General features: G+C 47.5%; 1 protein-coding gene across 1 annotated transcript in view; it reads right to left on the bottom strand.

Moving 5' to 3' along the window:
• Positions 1 to 8,378: 8,378 nt before the first annotated feature.
• The window catches only part of LOC127586401 (CAP-Gly domain-containing linker protein 3-like), a 48,149-nt gene continuing 34,489 nt past the window's right edge, over positions 8,379 to 22,038 (bottom strand). The window contains 5 exon segments of the mRNA XM_052044326.1: positions 8,379 to 16,343; positions 16,346 to 16,362; positions 18,972 to 19,044; positions 19,827 to 19,891; positions 21,728 to 21,851. Coding sequence (XP_051900286.1) covers positions 16,309 to 16,343; positions 16,346 to 16,362; positions 18,972 to 19,044; positions 19,827 to 19,891; positions 21,728 to 21,851 — 314 coding nt within the window. The 3' untranslated portion in view covers positions 8,379 to 16,308.

The raw sequence follows: 22,038 nt of genomic DNA, 5'->3' as shown, positions 1-22,038 counted from the left end.
CATGCAGGAGGAGACATCTCTGCAATTCCATCCAAACCAGGTGCTCTCTAAAGAAAAAATATCAAGTGAGTTTACAGATACAAGTGAGAGAAACAATCCCTGTCAAAGCAACAATGTTTATTCTTGCATCCTGTCTAATCTGAGTAAGAAATATACATATTCCTGAATAATAGATCATTTGCTAACTTTGATATAAAGCAAAGTCTAGTGATTTGGAACCTATTCTTTGTCTGCAAATGATGAGAATTATTGGATTCCCTAATTGCTTCTAGATTAGGTGTCATCACCTTAAATACACATAGATTTGCCCAACAATGGGCCATCACAGTTTGAAGCGTCTGATTTGAACTGATAAATGTGAATACACAGGACATCCCTGAGATAAGTGATGTGGGTTACAGTCTAGGAGAGGCTGGTCACACACCAGAATAGTTCCCAGTCCAAGGAGTATAAATCCAGAGAGAACACTTCCGAACTCTGGGTAACAGTAACTTAGACTCTCCAGGTACACTGTCAGATGCTGACGATCTGGAAGAACACAGCACCTTCTAATGTCTGATTTCAGCATTGACAGCATCCTGTCCAACAAGGCGGACAGATATGCTTCCAGTCACTTTTCCCTGGGCCCTATCACCCTCTCCTGCTTCATTCCGCCAACAGCTTTGTGGCACAGCCACCATAGCTTTGGTTACGTCGGACTCCACTCAGCTCCCGGCTCTGCAGCAGTTACTGGCAACATGACTTGCGAGGATTTCCGCTTGGCCACGGAGAGAGATCGTGCTGGTCCAACTGGGCCCCATCAGCCCCCACCCCACTGCTGCCCAGGACAAACAGGTAACCACTGGGACCTTTCCACTTTTTGCACACCAGCTTTGGCCTCTTTCCAAAGAGATTCTGGGTGGGTGCTAACCTTACTTGGAGGTCAGTCAGGATCTTTCTAACCTACAGAACTTGTTAGGGGAACCTGAATATAATCTCACAAGAAGCTGGAGGAACTCATCAGGTCAGGCAGCGTCACTGGAGGGAAATGGACAATCCACGTTCATTGATGCTGCCTGACCTGCTGAGTTCCTCCAGCATCTTGTGTGTTGCTCCAGATTCCAGCATCTGCAGTCTCTTGGGTGTCTGAATATAATCTCATCAGTTTCCGTGGGACGGGAGTCTGCAATTACTCTGGCACTGGGAATGGTTTGAAAGATTTGCCTGTTTCATTGAAAACAGTTAAAAGAATACTTAGAGGATTCCAGCCTTCATAAACTGTCATGGAGTATATATATTTTACAAAGTTAAGAACCATATAAGATTTCTTTATTAGTCACATGTACATCGAAACACACAGTGAAATGCATCTTTTGCGTAGAGTGTTCTGGGGGCAGCCCGCGAATGTCGCCACGCTTCCGGCGCCAACATAGCATGTCCACAACTTCCTAACCCGTACGTCTTGGGAATGTGGGAGGAAACCAGAGCACCCGGAGGAAACCCATGATGATTAATTCATACAAAAAAGCCAAAAGAATTACATTTTACTTCTTTTTATTTCTAATCCAAGGCATAGTATAATCTCATGCTTATTTTCAAACAAATCGTTTAAATCCTCCTACAGTACTGGAAGGAGGCTTGGAGTAGTGCCATTCCCGCGTAACCTTCCCCCCTGGATCCATAGTGTAGGATGTACCTCACTTGGATCCATCCCACAGCTCATGCTCCTGGACCTTGGAGTGTCCTAGACAGCAACACTCAATGCCTTCGACTGGATCGCCAGTGGGTTTTAGATGAACCACTGGGGGTCTTTCACCAGCTTAGTCAAGATGGTCTTCCATCTGTCTCGATATGTATCCCTGTAAACAGCCAGTTGAGGCACCGAGTGGTTGGGATGAAATGGGGCAACTACCATTGACGATCTCGTTCATTCATCCATCACCCTGCACCGTTTGCTTCTCAACCTACAACACCAAGAACTTTGTGGCCCTCCAGTGCTCCCCCCTTCCCCATCTCATAGAGTCATACAGCACGGAAACAGGCCCTTCAGCCCAACTCATCCACACTGACCAAGTTGCCCAACTGAGCGAGTCCAATTTGCCTGTGTTTGGCCCATATCCCTCTAAACCCTTCCTGTCCATTGTCTTCTCAATGTCGAGATTGTACCCGCCTCTACCACTTCCTCTGACAGCTCGTTCCATACACCCTCTGCGTGAAAAAGTTGCCTCTCAAGTCCCTTAAATCTTTTCCCTCACTTTAAATCTCTGCCCTCTAGTTTTGGACTCCCCTACCCTGGGGAAAAGACTGTGGCTTTTCACCTTATCTATGCCCCTGGTGATTTTATAAACCTTTGTAAGGTCACCCTTCTGCCTCCTCCTAGGCTCCAAGGAAAAAAGCCCCAGCTTCTCCTCATAACTCAAAACCTCCAGTCCTGGTAACGTCCTCATGAGTCTTTTTTTGCACCCTTTCCAGTTTAATGAACCTGTGACCTCTCACAGCCTTACAACCCCTCTGTTATAGAGTCATGGAGTCATACAGCATGGAAACAGGCCCTTCGGCCCAACTTGTCCATGCTGACCAAGGTGCCCACCAAGCTAGTCCCAATTGCCTGTGTTTGGCCCATATCCCGCCAAACCCCTCCGGCCCATGTACTTATCCAGATCTCTTTTGAATGTTGTTATTGTACCTGCCTCGACCACTTCCTCTGGCAGCTCATTCCAAACACCCACCACGCTCTGCGTGAAGAAGTTGCCCCTCAGGTCCCTTTTAAATCTTTCCCCTCTCACCTTAAACTTGTGCCCTCTAGTTTTTAGTTCCCCTTCCCTGGGAAAAAAAGACCATGTGCATTCATCCTAAGCTCTTGATCTTTTACACCTCTATAAGGTCACCCCTCAATCTCCTATGTTCCAAGGACTAAAGTCCTAGCCTGGCCAACCCCTCCCTGTAACTCCTGGCAGCATCCTCGTAAACCTTCTCTGCACTCTCTCCAATTTAATGATTCTCCTCCAACCTGTTGATTGGTGCTGATGTTAATCGTTGAACCACTGGTGCATCTGGTTCTGAGCTCTGGAATCCTCTCCCTGAAACCTCTCTGCCTCTCCTCCTTCAAGAGGACCCACCAAACACTTGTTTACTTGCCCCAGCATCACTGTTGAGTTTTGCCTGCATGTGATCCTGCCGGGCATCCTGCCGGATGTTTTGCTGTTGCTGATGTGAGCTGTTTCTGGCCGCAGTGGTAGGTATCCTGGGTCCGGCTGCCATGGGTCAGATGGGACTTCAATTCCTGACTCAGAACGGGAAGAGGAGACGGAGGCACAGGACAGTTTTCACGGAGCAACAGTTGGAAGATCTGGAAAACCTCTTCAACGCGTCAAGTTACCCAGACAGCGGCACCAGGGAGAAGTTGGCCTGGAAGACCCATCTCTCCGAGGAGACCATCAAGGTACGTGGCTGCCATTCAAAGGATTCCCAACATTGACAGGCTGGGGCCAAATAGATGAAAGACCTGCGTTTACTGTAGCACCTGTCACATTCCCTTTTTAGGACATGCCAAAGCATTTTACGACCAAGTGTAGTCTTCGTTGTTATGTGGGAAACCCGTCTCTCAGTTTTTGCATAGCAAGATCCCATAATGACAATGTGATAGTCACAAGAAAATCAGAAGTTGGGACTTTCCTTCTTGGAGTGAGAAGGTTCAGAGTTTGATAGGGGTTGACTACATCATGATTGGTTTGGCTCAGATAGATGGAGAGAAGCCATTAGGTGGTTGTTGAAGGTCCTAGGGATTCAGATCTAATGATCTGGGGAAAAGATCCTTTGGGGGATTGACAGAGAATTAGTTCCCTCTCTCCCTCACTAGTGGCTGGTGCTGTGCCACAGTTTCAGAGGGAGACTCCACTTATCACTGACCCATTCACTTCATTGTTTCTCTGTACATGGGATCGCAGGAGGACTGTGCCGAGGGTAAGATCTGATCCTGGACCCTCCCATGGTTAAAATACAAGCTGATGTCATTCTCCCCCAGCTCTGGCCCTGTGACATTCAGGTCTGCCCCGGCTGAGATGGAGACCTCCACCTTCCAGTGTGACTCATCTCTCTCTCTCTCTCTCTCCGTCTCCCTCCCTCTCAAGCCAGAAGGTCATGGGCTTGAGATGCAATGACAGACTGGACCATAACAATCTCATTACGCTTAAGAAGCATCCAGACAAATACTGTCCTTGAATTACCAAGGCATCAAATGCTATGGACAATGCAGGCGAATGGGATTAGTGTAGATAGCACAACGAGCGGCACAGATGCGATGGGCTGAAGAGCCTGTTTCTGTACTGTACAACTCTATGACCCCATGCCTCTAACCTAGGCTGACACCCTAGTGCACCACCGCACAGTCTGAGGTGCCGACCTAGAGCCATATTCAACTGAAGCACTGTCAGCCCATACAAGGGAGGCCATGGCATGATGTTAAACAGGAGCAGGGGTTTGACCTGGTGTCCTGGTCTGTACTCATCCCGCAACCAAAGTTACTTAAAAAGAAATTCAGAAAGGATTAGGACATATAAATGAGAGGTGCAAAGTATCAGTGTGAGGTGTTGCATTTTGAGAAGTCAAACCAGGGTAGGTCTTTCACAGTGAATGGTCGGGCCCTGGAGAGTGTTGTAGAACAGAGGGACCTAGGAGTACAAGTGCATGGTTCCCTGAAAATGGCGTCGCAGGTAGACAGGGCGGTGAAGGGGGCGCTTGGCACGCTGGCCTTCATCAGTCAGGGCACTGAGTACAGGAGTTGGGATGTTATGATGCAGTTGTACAAGATGTTGGTGAGGCTGCAGTTGGAGTATTGTGTTCAGTTTTTGTCATCCTGTTACAGGCAAGTCATCATTAAGATGGAAAGAGTGTGAAGATTTACGAGACTGTTGCCAGGACTCGAGGGCCTGAGTTATAGGGAGAGGTTGGCCAGGCTAGGACTTTCCTTGGAATGTAAGAGACTAAGAGGTGAACATAGGGGCATAGATAGGGTGAAATCCCTTTCTCTGGGAAAAGGAATCAAAAACTAAAGGGCATAGGTTTGTGAGAGGGGAAAGATTTAAAAGGGACCTGATGGGGAATTTCTTCAGCAGAGGGTGGTGCGTATACAGTATGGAAAGAGCTGCCAGAGGAAGTGGTTCAGGCAGGTACAACAACAAGATTTAAAAGATATTTGGACGGGTACATGGATAGGAAAGGTTTAGAGGGATATGGGCCAAATGCAGGCAAATGGGACTAGTTTAGGTGGGTACCTTGGTTGGCGTGGACAGGTTGGGTCGAATGGCCTGTTTCCGTGCTGTATGACTCTATGACATTATCACTTTGCTGTTGTGTGTGAGTTCACTGGATGCAAATTAGCTACAATAGTGACTTCATTGCCTATGAATGTCCTGATGTCACACCGGTTGACCGAGAGGGTGACACCCCATCTGAAATTTGATACCTTTGACACTGTGGCACTCCCTCAGCACCAGTGAGACTTTGGTGCTCAGGTTCTGGACTATAGCTGTAGTTACATACCATCGCTGTGTCTTTCTTCCTAAACGCTCCTCGTTTCCACGTAGGTCTGGTTCAAGAATCGACGGGCAAAGTCAAGGAAACAGAAGATGCCCCTCCAAGGAAAGTTGAACAGCTCGAGCACGTGTGATGCCACGGAGGAAGCGGGCAAGCACTCAGTCCATCCTAGTGTTGCATCATGACAGCCCAGCACTGAGAGTCTGTCGCCACACACCCCCAGTGATCATTCCCAGTGGTTCATTCCCAACCTGGCGTGGATTTTGTTAAATATTAGACAGCAAAACATAAAAGTATACTTACAAAATATTTACCTATATGGGAGCCGGCTGGGCCAACCTACAGATCCTGGAAGAAAAATCCTCAACATCACCTGAATAAAATAACCACCTGTGATTCACCTGCGCAAATCCGCTCCCTGTGTCTAGGGCATTGTCAATAACACCCTGTTCTGACCAAACTTTGAACCCATGCCAACAGGTCTTACTTTCACATTTTAACTTGTCTCATCTGTGGAGTCTCATCTCAATCGCTCACATCGACTGCAGGGTTCTCCAAGCTTTCCGTCGAAGACACGGTTCGAATCTGTACAGTGACTGCTGTTCCTTTGTAAAAAGCCCGACATTTTTTTTTTGGTTATAAGATTCACTCTTTTGCAGGTCAGCTGGCACTGGTGAAAGAAGTCAGGCACTGTCGAATTAATTACTGGGCTGGTTTCTAGATCCCTGGACCAAAAGAGATCGGAGTTCAAATCCTGCTACAGCAGCTGGGGATTTTAAATTAAATTAATCTGGAACAAAGCAATAGTCTCAGTAATAGTGAACATGATAGTAGTGGGTTGCATAAATCTACCTGGTTCACAAATATCCTTCAGGGGAGGAAATCCACAGTCTTTACCCAGTTTGGCCTATTTGTGACTCCAGACCAACCAATGAGGTTGACCCTTTTATGCCCCTTAATTCAGGGGGAATTAAAGATTGACGATCTTACCTGTAATGTCTGTCCTGTGAATGGATAATAATAATTTTTTTTTATCTGCTCTGGGGAGAGACATTTTCTCTTTTTGTTTTGAGTAGTGTGTGTGTGCATATGTGAGTGAAGGCGAGAGAGTTTATATATGTTTGTGAGTGTGTATGTGTGTGTGTGTGCATGTTTGTGCATATATTTGTATACATGTGGTGTGTCTGTGTATATGTGCACACGTATGTATATACGTGTGTGTGTGCAAGACCACTAGTTTGTTCAAAGCACAGGGGTGTGGTGGGGGGCTGTTTGAGGGCTGCTGATCCGTATGCCAGTCCTGTCCATGGTCCCACACTGGCAACTCACAGAGAACAAGCAGTGGCTTTCATCGTAGTGGCTCCAATCATCCAACCTCCCAAGTCAGTCTGTCCCACAGAACCTCACTCATGGAAGTTTACAGCACAGACCATTTGGCCCATTGTGCCTATGCCAGCCAAATATTAACAATCTGGGTTAAGCCTGCTTCCCAGCTCCAAGTTCTGTAGATCTGTAGACATCAGGGGCAACTTCTTCACACAAAGGGTGGTGCATGCTTGGAATGAGCTGCCAGAAAGAGGCGGACACATTAGCAACATTTAAAAGCCATCTAGATAAGTCCATGGATAGGAGGGGTTTAGAGGGCTCTGGGCCAAATGCGGGCAGATGGTACTCACTGGCTGGGCAACAAGGTCAGCATGGACGAGTTGGGCCGAAGGGCCTGTTTCCTTGCTGTATGACTCTGACTCCATGTCCAGGCCAAAACCAACCAGTCCAATGAAGGGTCTCAACCCAAAATATTGACTGTCCATTTCCTGCCACAGACACTGCCTGGCCCACTGAGTTCCTCCAGTGCTTTGTGTGTTGCTCCAGATTCGAGCATCTGAAGTCTCCTGTGTCTCCATCCACTGGCTTTCCAGGACACCTTACCTACCCTGCCCTGCTCCCTGTGGACATGGATCCTTGCTCCTCTGTACTTATCCATCGATAAGATGACTCCAGCAAGTCAATGAAGCCTCACGACATCCCTTTCCCAACCTACCTCAAGGATTCCCAAGGTTACAGAGTTACCCTTGCAAACATTCTGAAATCCGTGCAACAGTTGGTCTTTTGCTGGACCCTTCACAAGCTTCAGATTTCAATGTGCTCTTTGTGATCCAATGATTCAGTGCCCATGGCTGAACAGCCAGTCACAGGGAAGGGGATTGCTCAGAGCTGGCATAGACTCAATGGGCCAAATGGCCTCCTATGTCATAAGGAAGTACAATACATACTTCTTACTAATTAACATCCCTGTCAAGAATACAACGTGATTGAACACTTCCACAATTTGCTGCCCTCACTTGCTATCTCAGTGGAAGAATTATACCCAGGTATCCAGAACACCAGAAACTATTGTGAACCCTTTGAATCATCTCAAACAAACACCAGCGTCTGAACTTCAGACCTTGCTCTACATTATAACATTTAAAAGACACTTGGACAGGTACATGGATAGGAAAGGTTTAGAGGGATATGGGCCAAATGCAGGCATATGGGCATCTCGGTTGAGCAAGATGGTTAAGCAATGGCTTAGATGGGCATCTTGGTCGGCATGGATGAGTTGGGCCGAAGGGCCTGTTTCTGTACTGTACAACGATGAGTCTATCACAGTGCTGCCAATTCATTGTTCCTTTTCTACCGGTGAGAATATTCTGCTCGACCCGGTACTCCAACAGTATCGTCAGCTCCCAGGCATGGCTTGTGGTTCTTCTGGTGAACGTCAAATGTTGATAAACTGTCCCCACTGAAGGGGGCATAATGAGAATGGACCTCCCCAGGTTGACACCAGCACTGTTACAAAAGGAGCGCAGGACAACTGGATGGTAAATTGCACAATGATTTAATGATCTTAATCAACGTGTGAGATACATGCCAGAGGAGTGACAGATCATTCAGAAAATACACAAAGGCTTCAGAGAAAGAGAATATGTATTAGCTAGGTAGGAGCATGCAGTAATTCACTGGAGTTAATACAGAGGTTGATAAATTGCAGAAAAGTATAAACAAGGAGAAGTTGAAATGAGCAGAAACTCTGCTCCTGCAGCTCGAAAAGTGAAGGTCCTCGCCAGCAGCAACAGCCACTCTTAACCCTTGACACACCAAAGCTACAGGGACGCAGTGAAGAGCATGTCCCTGCTTGTGATGCACAGGTTTGGCCAGCTCGATGAGGCTCAATTCCTCACCTTGAGGAATTGATAGAGGAGGTTAAAATGTCGGCACAACATCGTGGGCCGAAGGGCCTGTACTGTACTGTAACGTTCTATGTTTGTGTTAGGCAGTGGAGGATTAGTCGAGCGAGGGGTCTGCTGTACGACTTCATGAGCAGCCGGAGCAACAGGCAAGCTGCCATAACTCCCCTGGTGTCTGGTTGGAAGGGGGAGGGAGAGAGAGTGAGCGAGCGAGGGAGGGAAGGAGAGCGAGGGAGGGCTAACACAGCAGCCACTTGACCTGGTGACTCTGGCCGAGAGGTACAAGTCCTACCCCAGCTAGGATCTCCAACCCTCCTCCCCTCCACGTTAAATCAACTCCTGTCTCTGTTTCCAATTCCAAAAGCCCACCTGAGGGAAAGCAGGTCTCTGGATTATAGAACTACACACTGCAGCAGAGGCCACTCAGTCTACCATGTCTGTGCTGGGTCTTTGAAGAAGTTTAAGCCTCACACACCCTGCTCCTTCCCATTAGACTTGCAAGTTGTGTTAGAATATATATTTTAGAGAGCTGTTGGTCCTGGTGGGTGAACACCTCACACACTCAATGGCACGCTGCCAGTTCTTGGGCTGCCTGGTAGATCTTCTGGGACTGGATCCCAGCACTTCCCACCACAACGTTGCAATAAATATTCATGTTTTTGTTGAGCATCGCATCAAGAGGCCACACCCAACACTGCTAGTGTCAACATGCCGAACCCCAAACCTGCTCAGAGGGGTGGGGAGTGCTGGGGTGCTCATGATGGCAGGAGGTGGGGTTCATGGGCAAAATGGACCGATTGTAACACATGGAACGGTGACTACTTTCTGAAACCCATCTGGGGTTTGAGTGATGTAGTGTCAGGGGGCAAGATAATGAGGGGATTACGACAGGGGTGGGGACAGACATAGGCACAAAGGTGAGACAGTGGGGGTGGCTTAAAGAGAGAGATTTTGATATCCTAAGACAGCAACTTTAATTTATTTAAATAGGTTTAAGGAATCATGAAATAAACCAGAAAGGACAAAATTAATCTATTTTTTAAATGACTTTGGAGAAATGTCCATTCTAGATCCTGTCTAGCATTCTAATGTACCAGACAAAACTTTGGATCTGGGTATGGGAGACCATGTAGTCATCTGCTGGTTCCAGCAGTTCACAGCCTCGAAACATTTCACCACGATAAGCAAAGCTACCTTCTAACATCTGATACCTCAGGTAAAGCAACAAGACTGCAAATCCACCCCCTCAACTTTCCCCACTCCACCACTGGCAGACAGACCCTCCTCTGCCTGGGCCCCGAGCTTTGGAATCCTTCCTCAAACCTCCCCGCCTGGCTGAGATGTGGTCATCTGCCCCAATATCTCCTTACGTCCTCTTGTCCAAGTCAAATGTTGTTGGAGAGTGCTCCTTGGGATCGTTTACTATGGTAAAATTGGTTATATACAAATGTAGATGAGGACACACAAGAGACTGCAGATGCTGGAAATATGGAGCAACACACAAAATGCTGGAGGAACTCAGTGGGTCAGGCAGCATCTAGTGTAGCGGTTAGCGTAACGCTATTACAGCGCCAGCGACCCGGGTTCAATTCCGTCTACTGTCTGTAAGGAGTTTGTACGTTCTCCCCGTGTCTGCGTGGGTTTCCTCCGGGTGCTCCGGTTTCCTCCCACATTCCAAAGACGTACAGGTTAGGAAGTTGTGGGCGTGCTATGTTCGCACCAGAAATGTGGCGACACTTGCAGAGGATGTATTTCACTGTGTGTTTCGACGTACAGGTGACTAATAAAGACATCTTATCTTAAATGGAGAGTCGACGTTTCAGCTCCAAACCCTTCATCAGGACAGGAAGGAAAGAGGGGAAATAGGGCAGTAATAAAAAGGGGGGCAGGGGAAGGGGTGGAGCAAGAGCTGGAGGGTGATGGGGGATCCAGGTGGAAGGGGTGTGACAGGCAGGTGAGGGCGGAGGAGAGTGGCAATGATGCAAGAAGCTGGGGGGTGATTCGTGAGGCACTGGCTCGGTCACATTGCACAGGTAAACTAACCTTCCTCTCCCATTCCTTTGTTAATGCCATGCCATGCACCAACACCGGTGCACAAGGCTTTGAGAAAATGTCCCCCTGGCCAAATCACTCTTTAAGCACATTACAAGGCTGCGTGAAAATATTATGAACTATTGATTATTCCTTCACCGCTGGGGAGTATTTGCCTTCTGGATTGGCTGGAAATTCTGATACACACTCCCCCTGGTGGCTAAAGGGGACAAGTGCAGGGACAGAAATGGTTAGCCTCTGGGTTCAGGGACTGGCTCACGTCTTGGAGAAACAAAGGACTGCCGGTGCTGGAATCTAGATGAAGACCACGACGATGCTGGAGGAACTCAGCAGGCCAGGCGGCATCCGTGGAGAAAAGCAGGCGGTCAACGTTTCGGGTCGGGACCCTGCTTCAGGACTGAAGATAGGAAAAGGGGAAGCCCGATATATAGGAGGGAAAAGCAGAGCAGTGATAGGTGGACAAAAGAGGGGAGGGGGGGTGGGCACAGGGTGGTGATAGGTAGATGCAGGTAAGAGATAGTGATGGGCAGGTGCGGGGGAGGAGGGGAGAGCAGATCCACCGGGGGATGGTTCACAGGGGGGAGAGAAAAAAAAAGAGGCTAGGAAAGGGAAGAAGAAGCATGGTGGGGGGGTGTTGTGGGGAAGGGGGGGTGGGGATTACATAAAGTGGGAGAATTCGGTGTTCATGCCGTTAGGCTGCAAGGTTCCTAGATGGAAAATGAGGTGCTGTTCCTCCAGTTTGCATTTGGAATTCTCCTGGCAGTGGAGGAGGCTGAGGACCCACATATCAGTGATAGTGTAATCTCTTACCTGCATCTACCTCTCACCGCCCTGTGCCCACCCCACCTCCCCTCTTTTGTCCACCTATCACTGCCCTGCTTTTCCCTCCTATATATCGGGCTTCCCCTTTTCCTATCTTCGGTCCTGAAGAAGGGTCCCGAAGGAGCATGGAGGGGAAGCAGGGTGGGGATTACCTCAAGTCTTGCAACTAGCCCTAGGGGCTCATTGTCAGCTTATGACCAGTAACTCAGCGCTGGGCAGCACTCAAAAGCACACAAACAAAATCTGGCCCATAGATTTTCTGCTTTGCATTTCTATAGCACCTTTCACAACCTTGGGATGTCCCAGAAGTGAAGTAATTTTAAAATACAATCACGGATGGAATGGAGAAAACCCAGCAATCCATACACAGAGAAATATCCCACAAACTCCTATAAGGCAATGATTAGCAATACTGACTGAGGCACTATGATCACAGTACAAGACTATTAACAATTATTCTGTTAAAGGGATCATGCAGTGAAATTGGATCAAAGCAGCAGATGGATCAAAGCAGCCTTTCACTGGATGGCTGGAGACAAATGTAATCTCCTTGTGTGTCGGGTTGTAGCTCTACGGGTGAGACCCTCACCTGAGTCGGAGGATTGTGGCCTCAAGTCGAGGACTTAATTGCAAAATCTGGGTCAAGGTCTCATTGTGGGGCTGAGGCAGCAGAGAACTGTTGGAGTGGCAGGACTTCGATAGGATGCTAAACTTCCAGGAGACAACACCTGGATGAAGATTAAGGAAGCTTCCACTGGCCTCAGGTGCTGTCTGTGTGGAGCTTGCACGCTCTCCCTATGACTGCATGAGTTTCCCCCGGGTGCTCTGGCTTCCTCCCACATCCCAAAGACGAGTGGGTCGGTGGGTTAATTGGCCGCTGTGGAAAATCCGGGGCGAGCTGAGAGGGAATAGGTTACAGGGAAATAAATGGGGGAAATGGGATTGCTCAGGGAACCAGTATACACTCGATGGGCCGAATGGCATCCTTCTATGACATAAGGAAATATGAAAATAAAATGTGAGCCCTAACCAATATTTGGTCCCAGAATCTGCATCACCATGTGCTCGCTGGAGCTTGCTGTGAAGAATTTGGTTGCCGTGCTTCCTACGTTACAGCAGTGGCCACGTCATTCAGTGGCTGCAAAACCCTCCAAGAAGCCCTGAGCTTGCAGGGAACACGTGCGTCAGTCTTAAACTGGAGGAAACGGTCTACATTGTTGACAGATCTGGCAGTGGAGGAGGGGTTAGAGGCAGTGATGATGTGGTGGGGTTTGGTCAGTGAAGGTGGGGGGGGGGGGGGGCTGGGTGGTGAAACTGGTCCCCTGGTTAACAAAGACACTTTCAAAACCACTGCAGTCAGAAACTGTGTGTGTGTGTGTGTGTGTGTGTGTGTGTGTGTGTGTGTGTGTTTTATGTGGAAACACAGCAAAAAGGATTTTTAAAAAAAAATAGCAATGCAGTGACCCCAGCTAGTTTATTCCCCTCCATAGATGCTGCCTGACCTGCTGAGTTCCTCCAGCATTTTGTGTGTTGCTCCAGATTCCAGCATCCGCAGAATCTCTTGTGTCTCAAATTACAAATGGCTTTGAGCTTTGCGATGCAATTAATCCAACATGTCTCACACCCCTGGTTAGCACTCCAGTTGTCCATACATTCTCCCTCTCCCTCATGCACACCCACCCACGCTCTAAACATTAAACGCAAGTCTCTCATCAGTACATTAAAGCAGCAGATCCTTGAATGCGGTGGCTCGTGTTTCCAAGTCTGTCCCACGCTCCCAGTATCTCTGCACTAACTGTAGGTTTGCTCAGTGGGTAATCTAATAGCAGCCGTGGGCCAGAGCAGAACGGTGCAGGCATCGCTTCACTGATAGAGAGAGCTAATTGACAGCAAATGCAGTTCTGACTTTAAGGATTTGGGGAACTCCTTTTGGAGTTTTGCCTTTATATTGAGCCAGAAATCTTGACAAAGAGGCCACTAAACTAGTAAACATAAAATATAATTTGTAGTGACTGAATGTTGATTTCTGGTTCCCCAGCATGGGATTTTCATAGATGTTTTTGACAATCTGAATCTAAAACAGGAAAACATTTCTCTATGGAAAATGAACACTAAACCATTACACCACAGATGAGAATTCACTAAAATTCTGACTCAAGTGATCAAACTTTACAGAAACAAAATTAATGCTGTAGCTTTGGTTCTAACGAGAGTACTTGTGTGTGCAGTGGTGGGATGTTCTCCCTCACTGAAGCTGCTATAGAAATACAAGTTGCTGTTGTTGTTGCACTGGAACATGTTTGGCTAGATTTGGTTAAATGGAATTCAGGATCCCACCTTAACTTGCAATCTGGAACCTGACTGCCAAGTGCGGAACAGGCCACTTTCTAATGAGCATATTTCGGAACACAGCGACCCACTTCCAACTGGTGAGCTGTGGTATTCTGCCTTTTCCTGAACATGACTTCATTGTTCTTGCCCTTACTTTGATAGTCTGACAATGGGGATGGACATCAGTGTAGTGTCAGGCTCGGGTGTGCTATAGGTCCAATACCTCATAGCGTTCCCTCTGCACCATCGCCACAACTGACTGCTCGGGGGACACTGAGTGACATCAGTGGTCAGACCTGCCCACAGCACCAGTGAACCAGGTTAGAGTTGACCTTACTGCCAGCAATCAACCCCCAGAAGAGGAGGAGCTGAAATCAGCCACATGGTCCCTTGAACCTTCTCTCTTCAGATCTGATCTTGGCTTTGGAATCCACCTGCCCAATTGCTATAACCTTCAAATCCCTGATCATCCGAAATCCTCCCAGCTTGGCCTTGAATATATTCAGTGACCCAGCATCCACAGCGCTTGGCAGCAGAGCATTTATGGCCTCAGAAAAGAATTTTAATGTACGACCCTGTATTCTAAAGCTAGTCACTCTCACCCCCGGGTTCTGGATTCCCCCGAGGTCACATCCTCAGTATCTATGTCGTCAAGCCTTTTAAAATCTTCTGTATCAGTACGATAACACTCATTCTTCTAAAGCCCAGTAGATACAGGCCCAACCCGCTCAATGCATTGAGGGTGAGAGGGGGTAGGTTCAGAACAGACCTGAGGGGTACATTTTTTACTGAGAGAGTGGTGGATGCCTGGAATGCATTGCCTGATAGGGTGGTGGAGGCAAATTCATTGGGGGCTTTTAAGTGGGGCTTGGATGGACACTTGAATGAGAGGAGAATGGAGAGATATGGGCATTCTGTAGGTAGGAGGGAATAGCTATGTTGGCACAACATTGTGGGCTGAAGGGCCTGTTCTGTGCTGTACTGTTCTATGTTAATCAAATTGATGCCTAATTCACAAGCCTTGCGCAGTGTGCTGGGATCAGAGGAAGGGGTGCTCAGATCGAAGGAAAACGATTAGTGAGTCCATACATCAGATCCTGCTCAGAGGTAGATGTATAGTACACAAGGAGATCAGGAATTAGAAAGATCAGCCATCGCAGCCTCCAGTTAAACCAATAATGACATTAGGCAGTGGCTGTAACTGGATAAACTTGGGTGAAGCCTCCTGTTAATCAAAACTTCAGGTTAAAGAGGTTAAACTCTCCTTGGCGAGGTTCTTGATCGCAGATTCAAAGCCCCCAGATGTTGCCAAGTTGATGGCCCACATCAGGGCTGTGGTGAGGTCAATAAACCATTCCAGCTCCTGACCCCAGCCAGTTGGGGGGTGGGAGGGGAGGGATGCAATTCTGACACTTGGGTGACTCAGTCTTGGCAAAGGTGCACCTGGCTGATGAGTGAGGGCCAACCTGAGCTGTGATGCCTCCCTCAGCCCAATTCCCTGGCAAGATTCACCAAGGATTCAGAAATACAAACAGGACATGTTGGAACACTCAGCAGGTCAGGCAGCGTCTGTGGAGAGAGAGACAGAGTTATGTCTGATGAAGGATCTTCAACCTGAAACGTTAACTCTGAGGGTCTCCAACATTTTCTGTTATTATTTTAGATTTCAGCATCCGCAGTTTTTTGGATTTTCATTCGATGTCGTCGAGAGAGGCGAGGAAGTATGAAAATAAGCAAACTCTAATAATAATTTGTTACACCCCATGAGATCCCTCTTAACAGCAGTCCATAATAAACTTTTCCTAACTTTTATTTTTGCTTTTTTTAAACTTTACATAATAAACAGCTTTTTTTTTTAAATCTATTTGATCCCATTTGGCACAAAGTGAGTCACTCACCCTTAGAACCTTACCAGCCCTGTAAAATCTCAAATCACCGTCCCTTTAAACTCCTTCATACAGTGAAACAATTGATGCGTCAATGGGATCTAAACTTAAATGCAAAATAGAGGAAGTACATATATTTCTGGGGTTTACCGTACACACCATAATTGTGACAGTCAATGCACCATCAGTATTTTTCAGTCAATGTTAAACAGGAACCCACAAACCAGCATCACGTTTGTGAATATAATATATCTTTCAGTCAGTGTATCAAATGAACGGTTATTTAATCTATTGAAACTACTGTGGAATGCAGGGATATTTCATTGGGATCAAGGCACTAGAATCAAACTATGTCTGTATCTGGGTGAACTAGTATCTAGGACCGTTATCAGCAGTCTGTTTCCAAAGCACAATAAAGAACAGAAGTCGAGAAGGAAGAGCAGAGTCTGAGGAGAAAGGTGAGGAGGCTTTTTTTACGACTGCATTTCTGCTCTCAACATCCATGGAACCAGCAGCAGAAAAGTAACCTGAAATGAGAAGAGAGAAGAGAGACCAGGGCATTGAGACTGGAAGGGGAGGTTGAGAGTACAAAGTGATCAGGGTTGAGAGAGGATGCTCCAACCAACACACTGAAGGATGAGCCCAACTAATCCCATTCCGCACGTTATTCACATTAATCAGTCCCATTCACACGTAATTCACCACATCATTAATCAGTCTTGGACAAAGCAATAACATTCTGTTCAAACACTCTAAAATCAGTCTCTAGGCCTTGAAATTAGACCGTGGAATATATACAATGGTTGAAGGGAAGTAGCTATTCTTGAACCTGGTGGTGTGAGACTTCAGGCTTCTGTACCACGGGCAATGAACAATGGTGGTGGGGAAGGGGGGGGGGACGGGGGGGGGGGGGGGGGGAATGTGTGCAGGACCAGCTGGAAGTGTACGATCATTGTTAGAAGAGCCTCTAACAAACGTCTACAGATGTGCTGTTGAAAGTGTCCTGACCAGTTGCATCAGGGTCTGGCACGGCCAATTCGATATGCACAGGAATGTAACAAGCTGCAGAGAGTAGTGAACTCTGCCCAATACATCACGGGCACATCCCTCCCCACCATCGGGAGTATCTACAGGAGGTGCCTGCCTCAGAAGGCAACATCCATCATCGGAGATCCCCACCATCCGGGCCGTGCCATCTTCTCACAGCTACCATTGGGCAGAGGTACAGAAGCCTGAAGTCCCCACACCACCAGGTTTCAAGACAGCTACTTCCCTTCAACCATTCAGTTCTTGAACCAACCTGTACAACCCTAATCACTACCTGAGTATAGCAACACTATGACCACTTTGCACTAAAATTGACTTTTTTTTGTTCTAATTTTGTTCTTCCTTGTAAAAAATTGTGCATAATTTATGTTTTTTCTTGTGAATGCTGCTTATATGATACCATGTGTCTGTGATGCTGCTGTAAGTTTTTCATTGCACCTGTGCATATGACAATAAACTTGACTTTGACTTTGGAAAAATTAATGTACAAAGATCCAGCTCTGTTCACTGTTTGGTGACCCCACTAACAAAGGTCATTGGGCTGCTCAGAAACACATCCCCCATCGATGGACCAGCTTTATAAATTGGATGTATTCAAGGCCCTTCAACTGAACATATCCTTGCTTTATGTCAAAGTCAGAAAAATCTTGTAGTTTACAAGAATTTCAGGAGTGCAGGAGAGAACCTTCCAATGTGGGACAAGGGGACGTGGGGTGGGGTTGCAGACAACTTCACCGAGGTACATGGTCTCCGATTTGACCTACCTGAAGGCTTTAATGAGGATAGAGACACCAGAGACGGCAGACGCTGGAACCTGCAGCAACACACAATCTGCTGGAGGAACTCAGCGGGTTGGGCAGCAACTGGGGGAGGAAGGGAACTGTCGACGGTTCAGGTCAAAACCCTGCACCCTGAAACATCCGCAGTTCATTCCCATCCCCCCCCCCCCCCCCCCCACAGACGCTGCTCGACCTGCTGAGTTTCTCCAGCAGAACGGTTGTTGCTTTGGGAAGGATGACCAGGTTTGCCGGGGCTCGGGAGAGCCCAGAACTGAAGGGGGAACAAGGAAGATTGTGAGGGACAGGTAAATGTCTTTAGCAGGAGTGTCTGCGGGCCATGAGGAATTCCCTCTCAGCTCCCAGTCCGTCAGACATCTGTCCTTCATTTACACACCACACACCCTCCCAGTTCACAAACCCACCCCCAAGGACCTCCATACCAAGTGGGAGCCACGCTGACATCTGGTTGGGGAGTCGCCCTGGGCCAATGGATGCTCAGTGTGGAGCCAAGACCAGAAGGAGCCCCAACTTCTGGGTTCCATTGAAATTCTTACCCCCCCAGTCCAACCATATGGGGGGGGGGGGGGCTGGGGGTAAGACAATAACAATATTTATTATTTGTGAATTCAAAGCTATCTTTTGCTCTTTAATAGTCTTTGTGACCCTCCGTTGCACAAGCGAGTGTGGGTTCTTCCAATTCTACACAGGCAGTGGGTGCCGTGGTCTGTTATCAGTCTCATTTACCCACTGGGACTGCAGTGTTGGTTTTAGACTGACTGGGTACAGCCCGTTGTGTCCAAGCTTGTCAGATTTGGCCTCAGGATCTCTGGTCTCATGAGGCTGAGAGAAAACAGTCCCAAAGTCCCAGTGCTGGGGGTTCGAAGACTTTGGTGAAGGGTAGGGCTAGAATTCAGAGCTGGGATACAAGCGTAAGTGTGCCCACCCTCTGTTAACACTCCGTCACCGAGTCAGTACCCCAGGGCAGGCAGAGAGAGTTAATCCTGCATGTCTGGTTATCTCTAATGGGAAGTGGAAGTCCAGTGAACACAGAGTTCACTCATTAACGGGGTCTGATATTCAGGCAGGGAGGGGGAAGAGGGTGGAGGGGGGAAGAGGGTGAGATAGGAAGTGTATACATGAGGGAGAGGTTGAGAAAGGGGCTGGAGATTTGGGGGTCACCCACGCAGGAGTCATTCTATTAATGTTGTCCAACGCTATTGCCTGCTATAGAAACCAGGAGGCTAAAGGTGAGGTGGCAGGTTCAACACGCCAACATTTCTTTATACAGCGTACACAGCAGATCTCGCTACCTGGATATGGAGCTCTCTGACGCAATATCTTTGGGGGTTCTCACGGCTGCCAAGTTCCGCTTGGGTTGAGTCACTATGGAAAACAACCATGAAGACAAATATCACCAAAAGTTACACTGTACAATTGTACACAATTCTACAACCCTTAGATCCATGGGAACACATTCATTTCAGTTCAGTTACAGGACCGAGTGGTCCAATGGTGAGCTAACCTTTCATTGTTCCCAAGGCTTGGGTGCCAAACAGCACAGTTAAAGTGCTTTTACAAGTTTGTCATTTCATGTTCATGAACCCACAATACAAAACTGTCTAGAATGTGGTCCAAGTTAGGAGCAATCTCAAACTCTCTGCATCCTCAACGTGTACAAAATCAGGTATCACCAGGACAAGATTCACCCTCTGTTGAATGTGCTAAATGTGTGAAGCAGAAGTTATGCTCATTGACTCTGATTTTAATGGAGCTAAATTTCAACAGCAAAGTTCAACATACAAATGTTACAATCTCATCTGTTTAGTGGGGGCACAGTGGGCTTCTACCCCACTGTGTCTCCCTACGCTTGACTTCAGACCAAGTAGCAGATGTGTAAAAGACCAGCCAACATCTGTCTAATGCTGACAGGCAAATTCCAAGTTCACCCCCTTTGTTACCTCTTGCCGTTTTACAAGGGTCTCGGAACTGTGGAATCCTTCCCCACTTCCGTTAACAATTAAGAATAATTAAGAGTCCAAGAATGGGACCAATCAGATTCCTCTTACAGTGAGCTAGCCCAGGTACAAATGGCCCCTCTTTTCTGAACAATCTATTTCAAATTCTAAAACCAGTTATCTCATGCACCTAAAGCGATCTAAACTTACTTGTTACTTGGTGAATTTTTTTGCTGATGTTTCCATCACCTGAAGGAGTTTTAGGACCCCCGATCCTGAGAAGGAAGGAAAAATAAATTATTAGTTTCAGCTCTACCCCAGCAGCAGCTGACGTGACTGTGGCGATGGGAACTCCCAATGCTCCACATAATATAGTCAAACTCCGATAATTGGGAGTTTGGTGGTGCTGGATGAGTAGATCTTCTGGATTATTGGATGTTACTTATATTAATACTCCAAACACTAAAGAACACCAGCACCTCTACATCCTCAGGAGGCTAAAGAAATTCAGTATGTCCCCTTTGACCCTCACTAACTTTTATAGATGCACCATAGAAAGCATCCTATCCGGATGCATCGCAGTTGGTACGGCAACTGCTCTGCCCGGGACCGCAAGAAATTGCAGAGAGTTGTGGACACAGCTCAGCACATCATGGAAACCAGCCTCCCCTCCATGGACTCTGTCTACACTTCTCACTTCCTTGGTGAAGCAGCCAGCACAATCAAAGACCCCACCCACCCCAGACATTCCCTCTTCTCCCCCCTCCCATTTGGGCAGAAGATACAAAAGCCTGAAAGCATGTACCACCAGGCTCAAGGATGGCTTCTATCCCGCTGTTATAAGACTATTGAATGTTTCCCTAGTACAATAAGATGGACTCTCAACCTCACAATCTACCTCGACATGACCTTGCACCTTATCGTCTGCCTGCACTGCACTTTCTCTGTAACTGTTACATTTTATTCTGCATTCTGTTACCGCTTTCCTTTGTACTACCTCAATGCACTGATGTGATGAAATGATCTGCATAGATGGCAGAAGGTTTTTCCACTCAGTTCATGTGGGAATAATAAATCAATTTATCGATATTCTACACGTGACACCATAGTGTAATAAATATTCCAGTGAACAGAGTGAGTTTAAGATGAGCGGAAAATGTACAAGCACTGCGGACGCTGCATCATCTCCAAACCCACCCACGTTCCTGACTGCAGCCCCAGCCACACACCTGGTTCTGGCTGTACATCCCACTTGCACTCTGGACTTCCAGCTCACATTCCAGACTAATGACTGAACCAGGTGCTGAGCCGTCGGGATTTCCAAACAATCAGATGCCGGGTTATTGGACTTTTACTGTAATGCAGTCGGGCATCATGCCATGCATTAAGTGCTAGTTTACCATTGTGCATTCAGAACAGATTCGACCCCACAACAAAAGCCAACATTCTGCGTGATGAGAACACAGAAAAAGCTCTGAAGATGCCCAACAGGTCGGGCAGCGTCTGTGGAGAGGGAAACAGGTTAAAGTTTCAGGTCAACGGTCTTTCATTACGGCTCATTTAAAAGGCTGTTAGATAGACATGTGAATGTGCAGAATGTGGAGGGATGTGGATCACATGCAGGCAGAAGAGATTTAGTTTAATTCGGCATCGTGTTTGGCGCAGACATCATGGGCCAAAGGGCCTGTTCCTGTGCTGTTCTATGTTCATTAACCCGAAACATTTGCTCTGTTTCTTTCTCCACAGATGCTGCCTGACCAGAAGAGGTACCCTCCCGCAATGGAACATTAAGAGCCCCAAGTACTGTCAGCGCTGCTCCTTAACTGGTCCCTGGAGTCAGCAGGCGACACAGGAGTGAGCTCCCCTGCTCTGCCTCAGAATACTGACCACATGAATAGTTACATTCAGCTGCAGAGCAGATGTGGCTATGGTTTAATAGGTTGTCCAACAGTCAGCATTGGCACTGTGGCACTCCTGTACTGCGCTGGAGGGTCAGCGTAAATTTTTGTGCTCCGCTCTCTGGAGTGGGACTTCTCAAACCCACAGCTCTTGCCTTACAGGTGAGAGCACTACCCGCTGAGTTACGGCTAGCATTGGCTGTTGAAGGTTACCTTTGAACTCTGGAAGGAGGAGCAAATACTCCATACTTGGGTGAGCAAGTGTAATATCGAACTCCGAACACTGAGCCATCGTGTTTCCCAGTCGCCTTGTCTAGCTCTATCCCGTACCAGTATCCTGAGGGGAACAACAGATAAACAGTGGGAGTCACTCCACAACCAACACAGGTCCAACCCTTGCCGTTAGGCGTAAATCCCCTGAAATAACAAGGGAGGCCCACGTCATGTCCGACAAACTCAGCCAGGCAGGGCCCATGGAGAAAGATTGACACTGCAGGTCTTTTTGCTGTTACTTCCACACTTGA

This window comes from Pristis pectinata, chromosome 35 (assembly GCF_009764475.1).
Source record: "Pristis pectinata isolate sPriPec2 chromosome 35, sPriPec2.1.pri, whole genome shotgun sequence".
Taxonomy (NCBI): domain Eukaryota; kingdom Metazoa; phylum Chordata; class Chondrichthyes; order Rhinopristiformes; family Pristidae; genus Pristis; species Pristis pectinata.
Note: the sequence above shows the minus strand (reverse complement) of the source record. Positions and strands in the feature narration are given on the sequence as shown.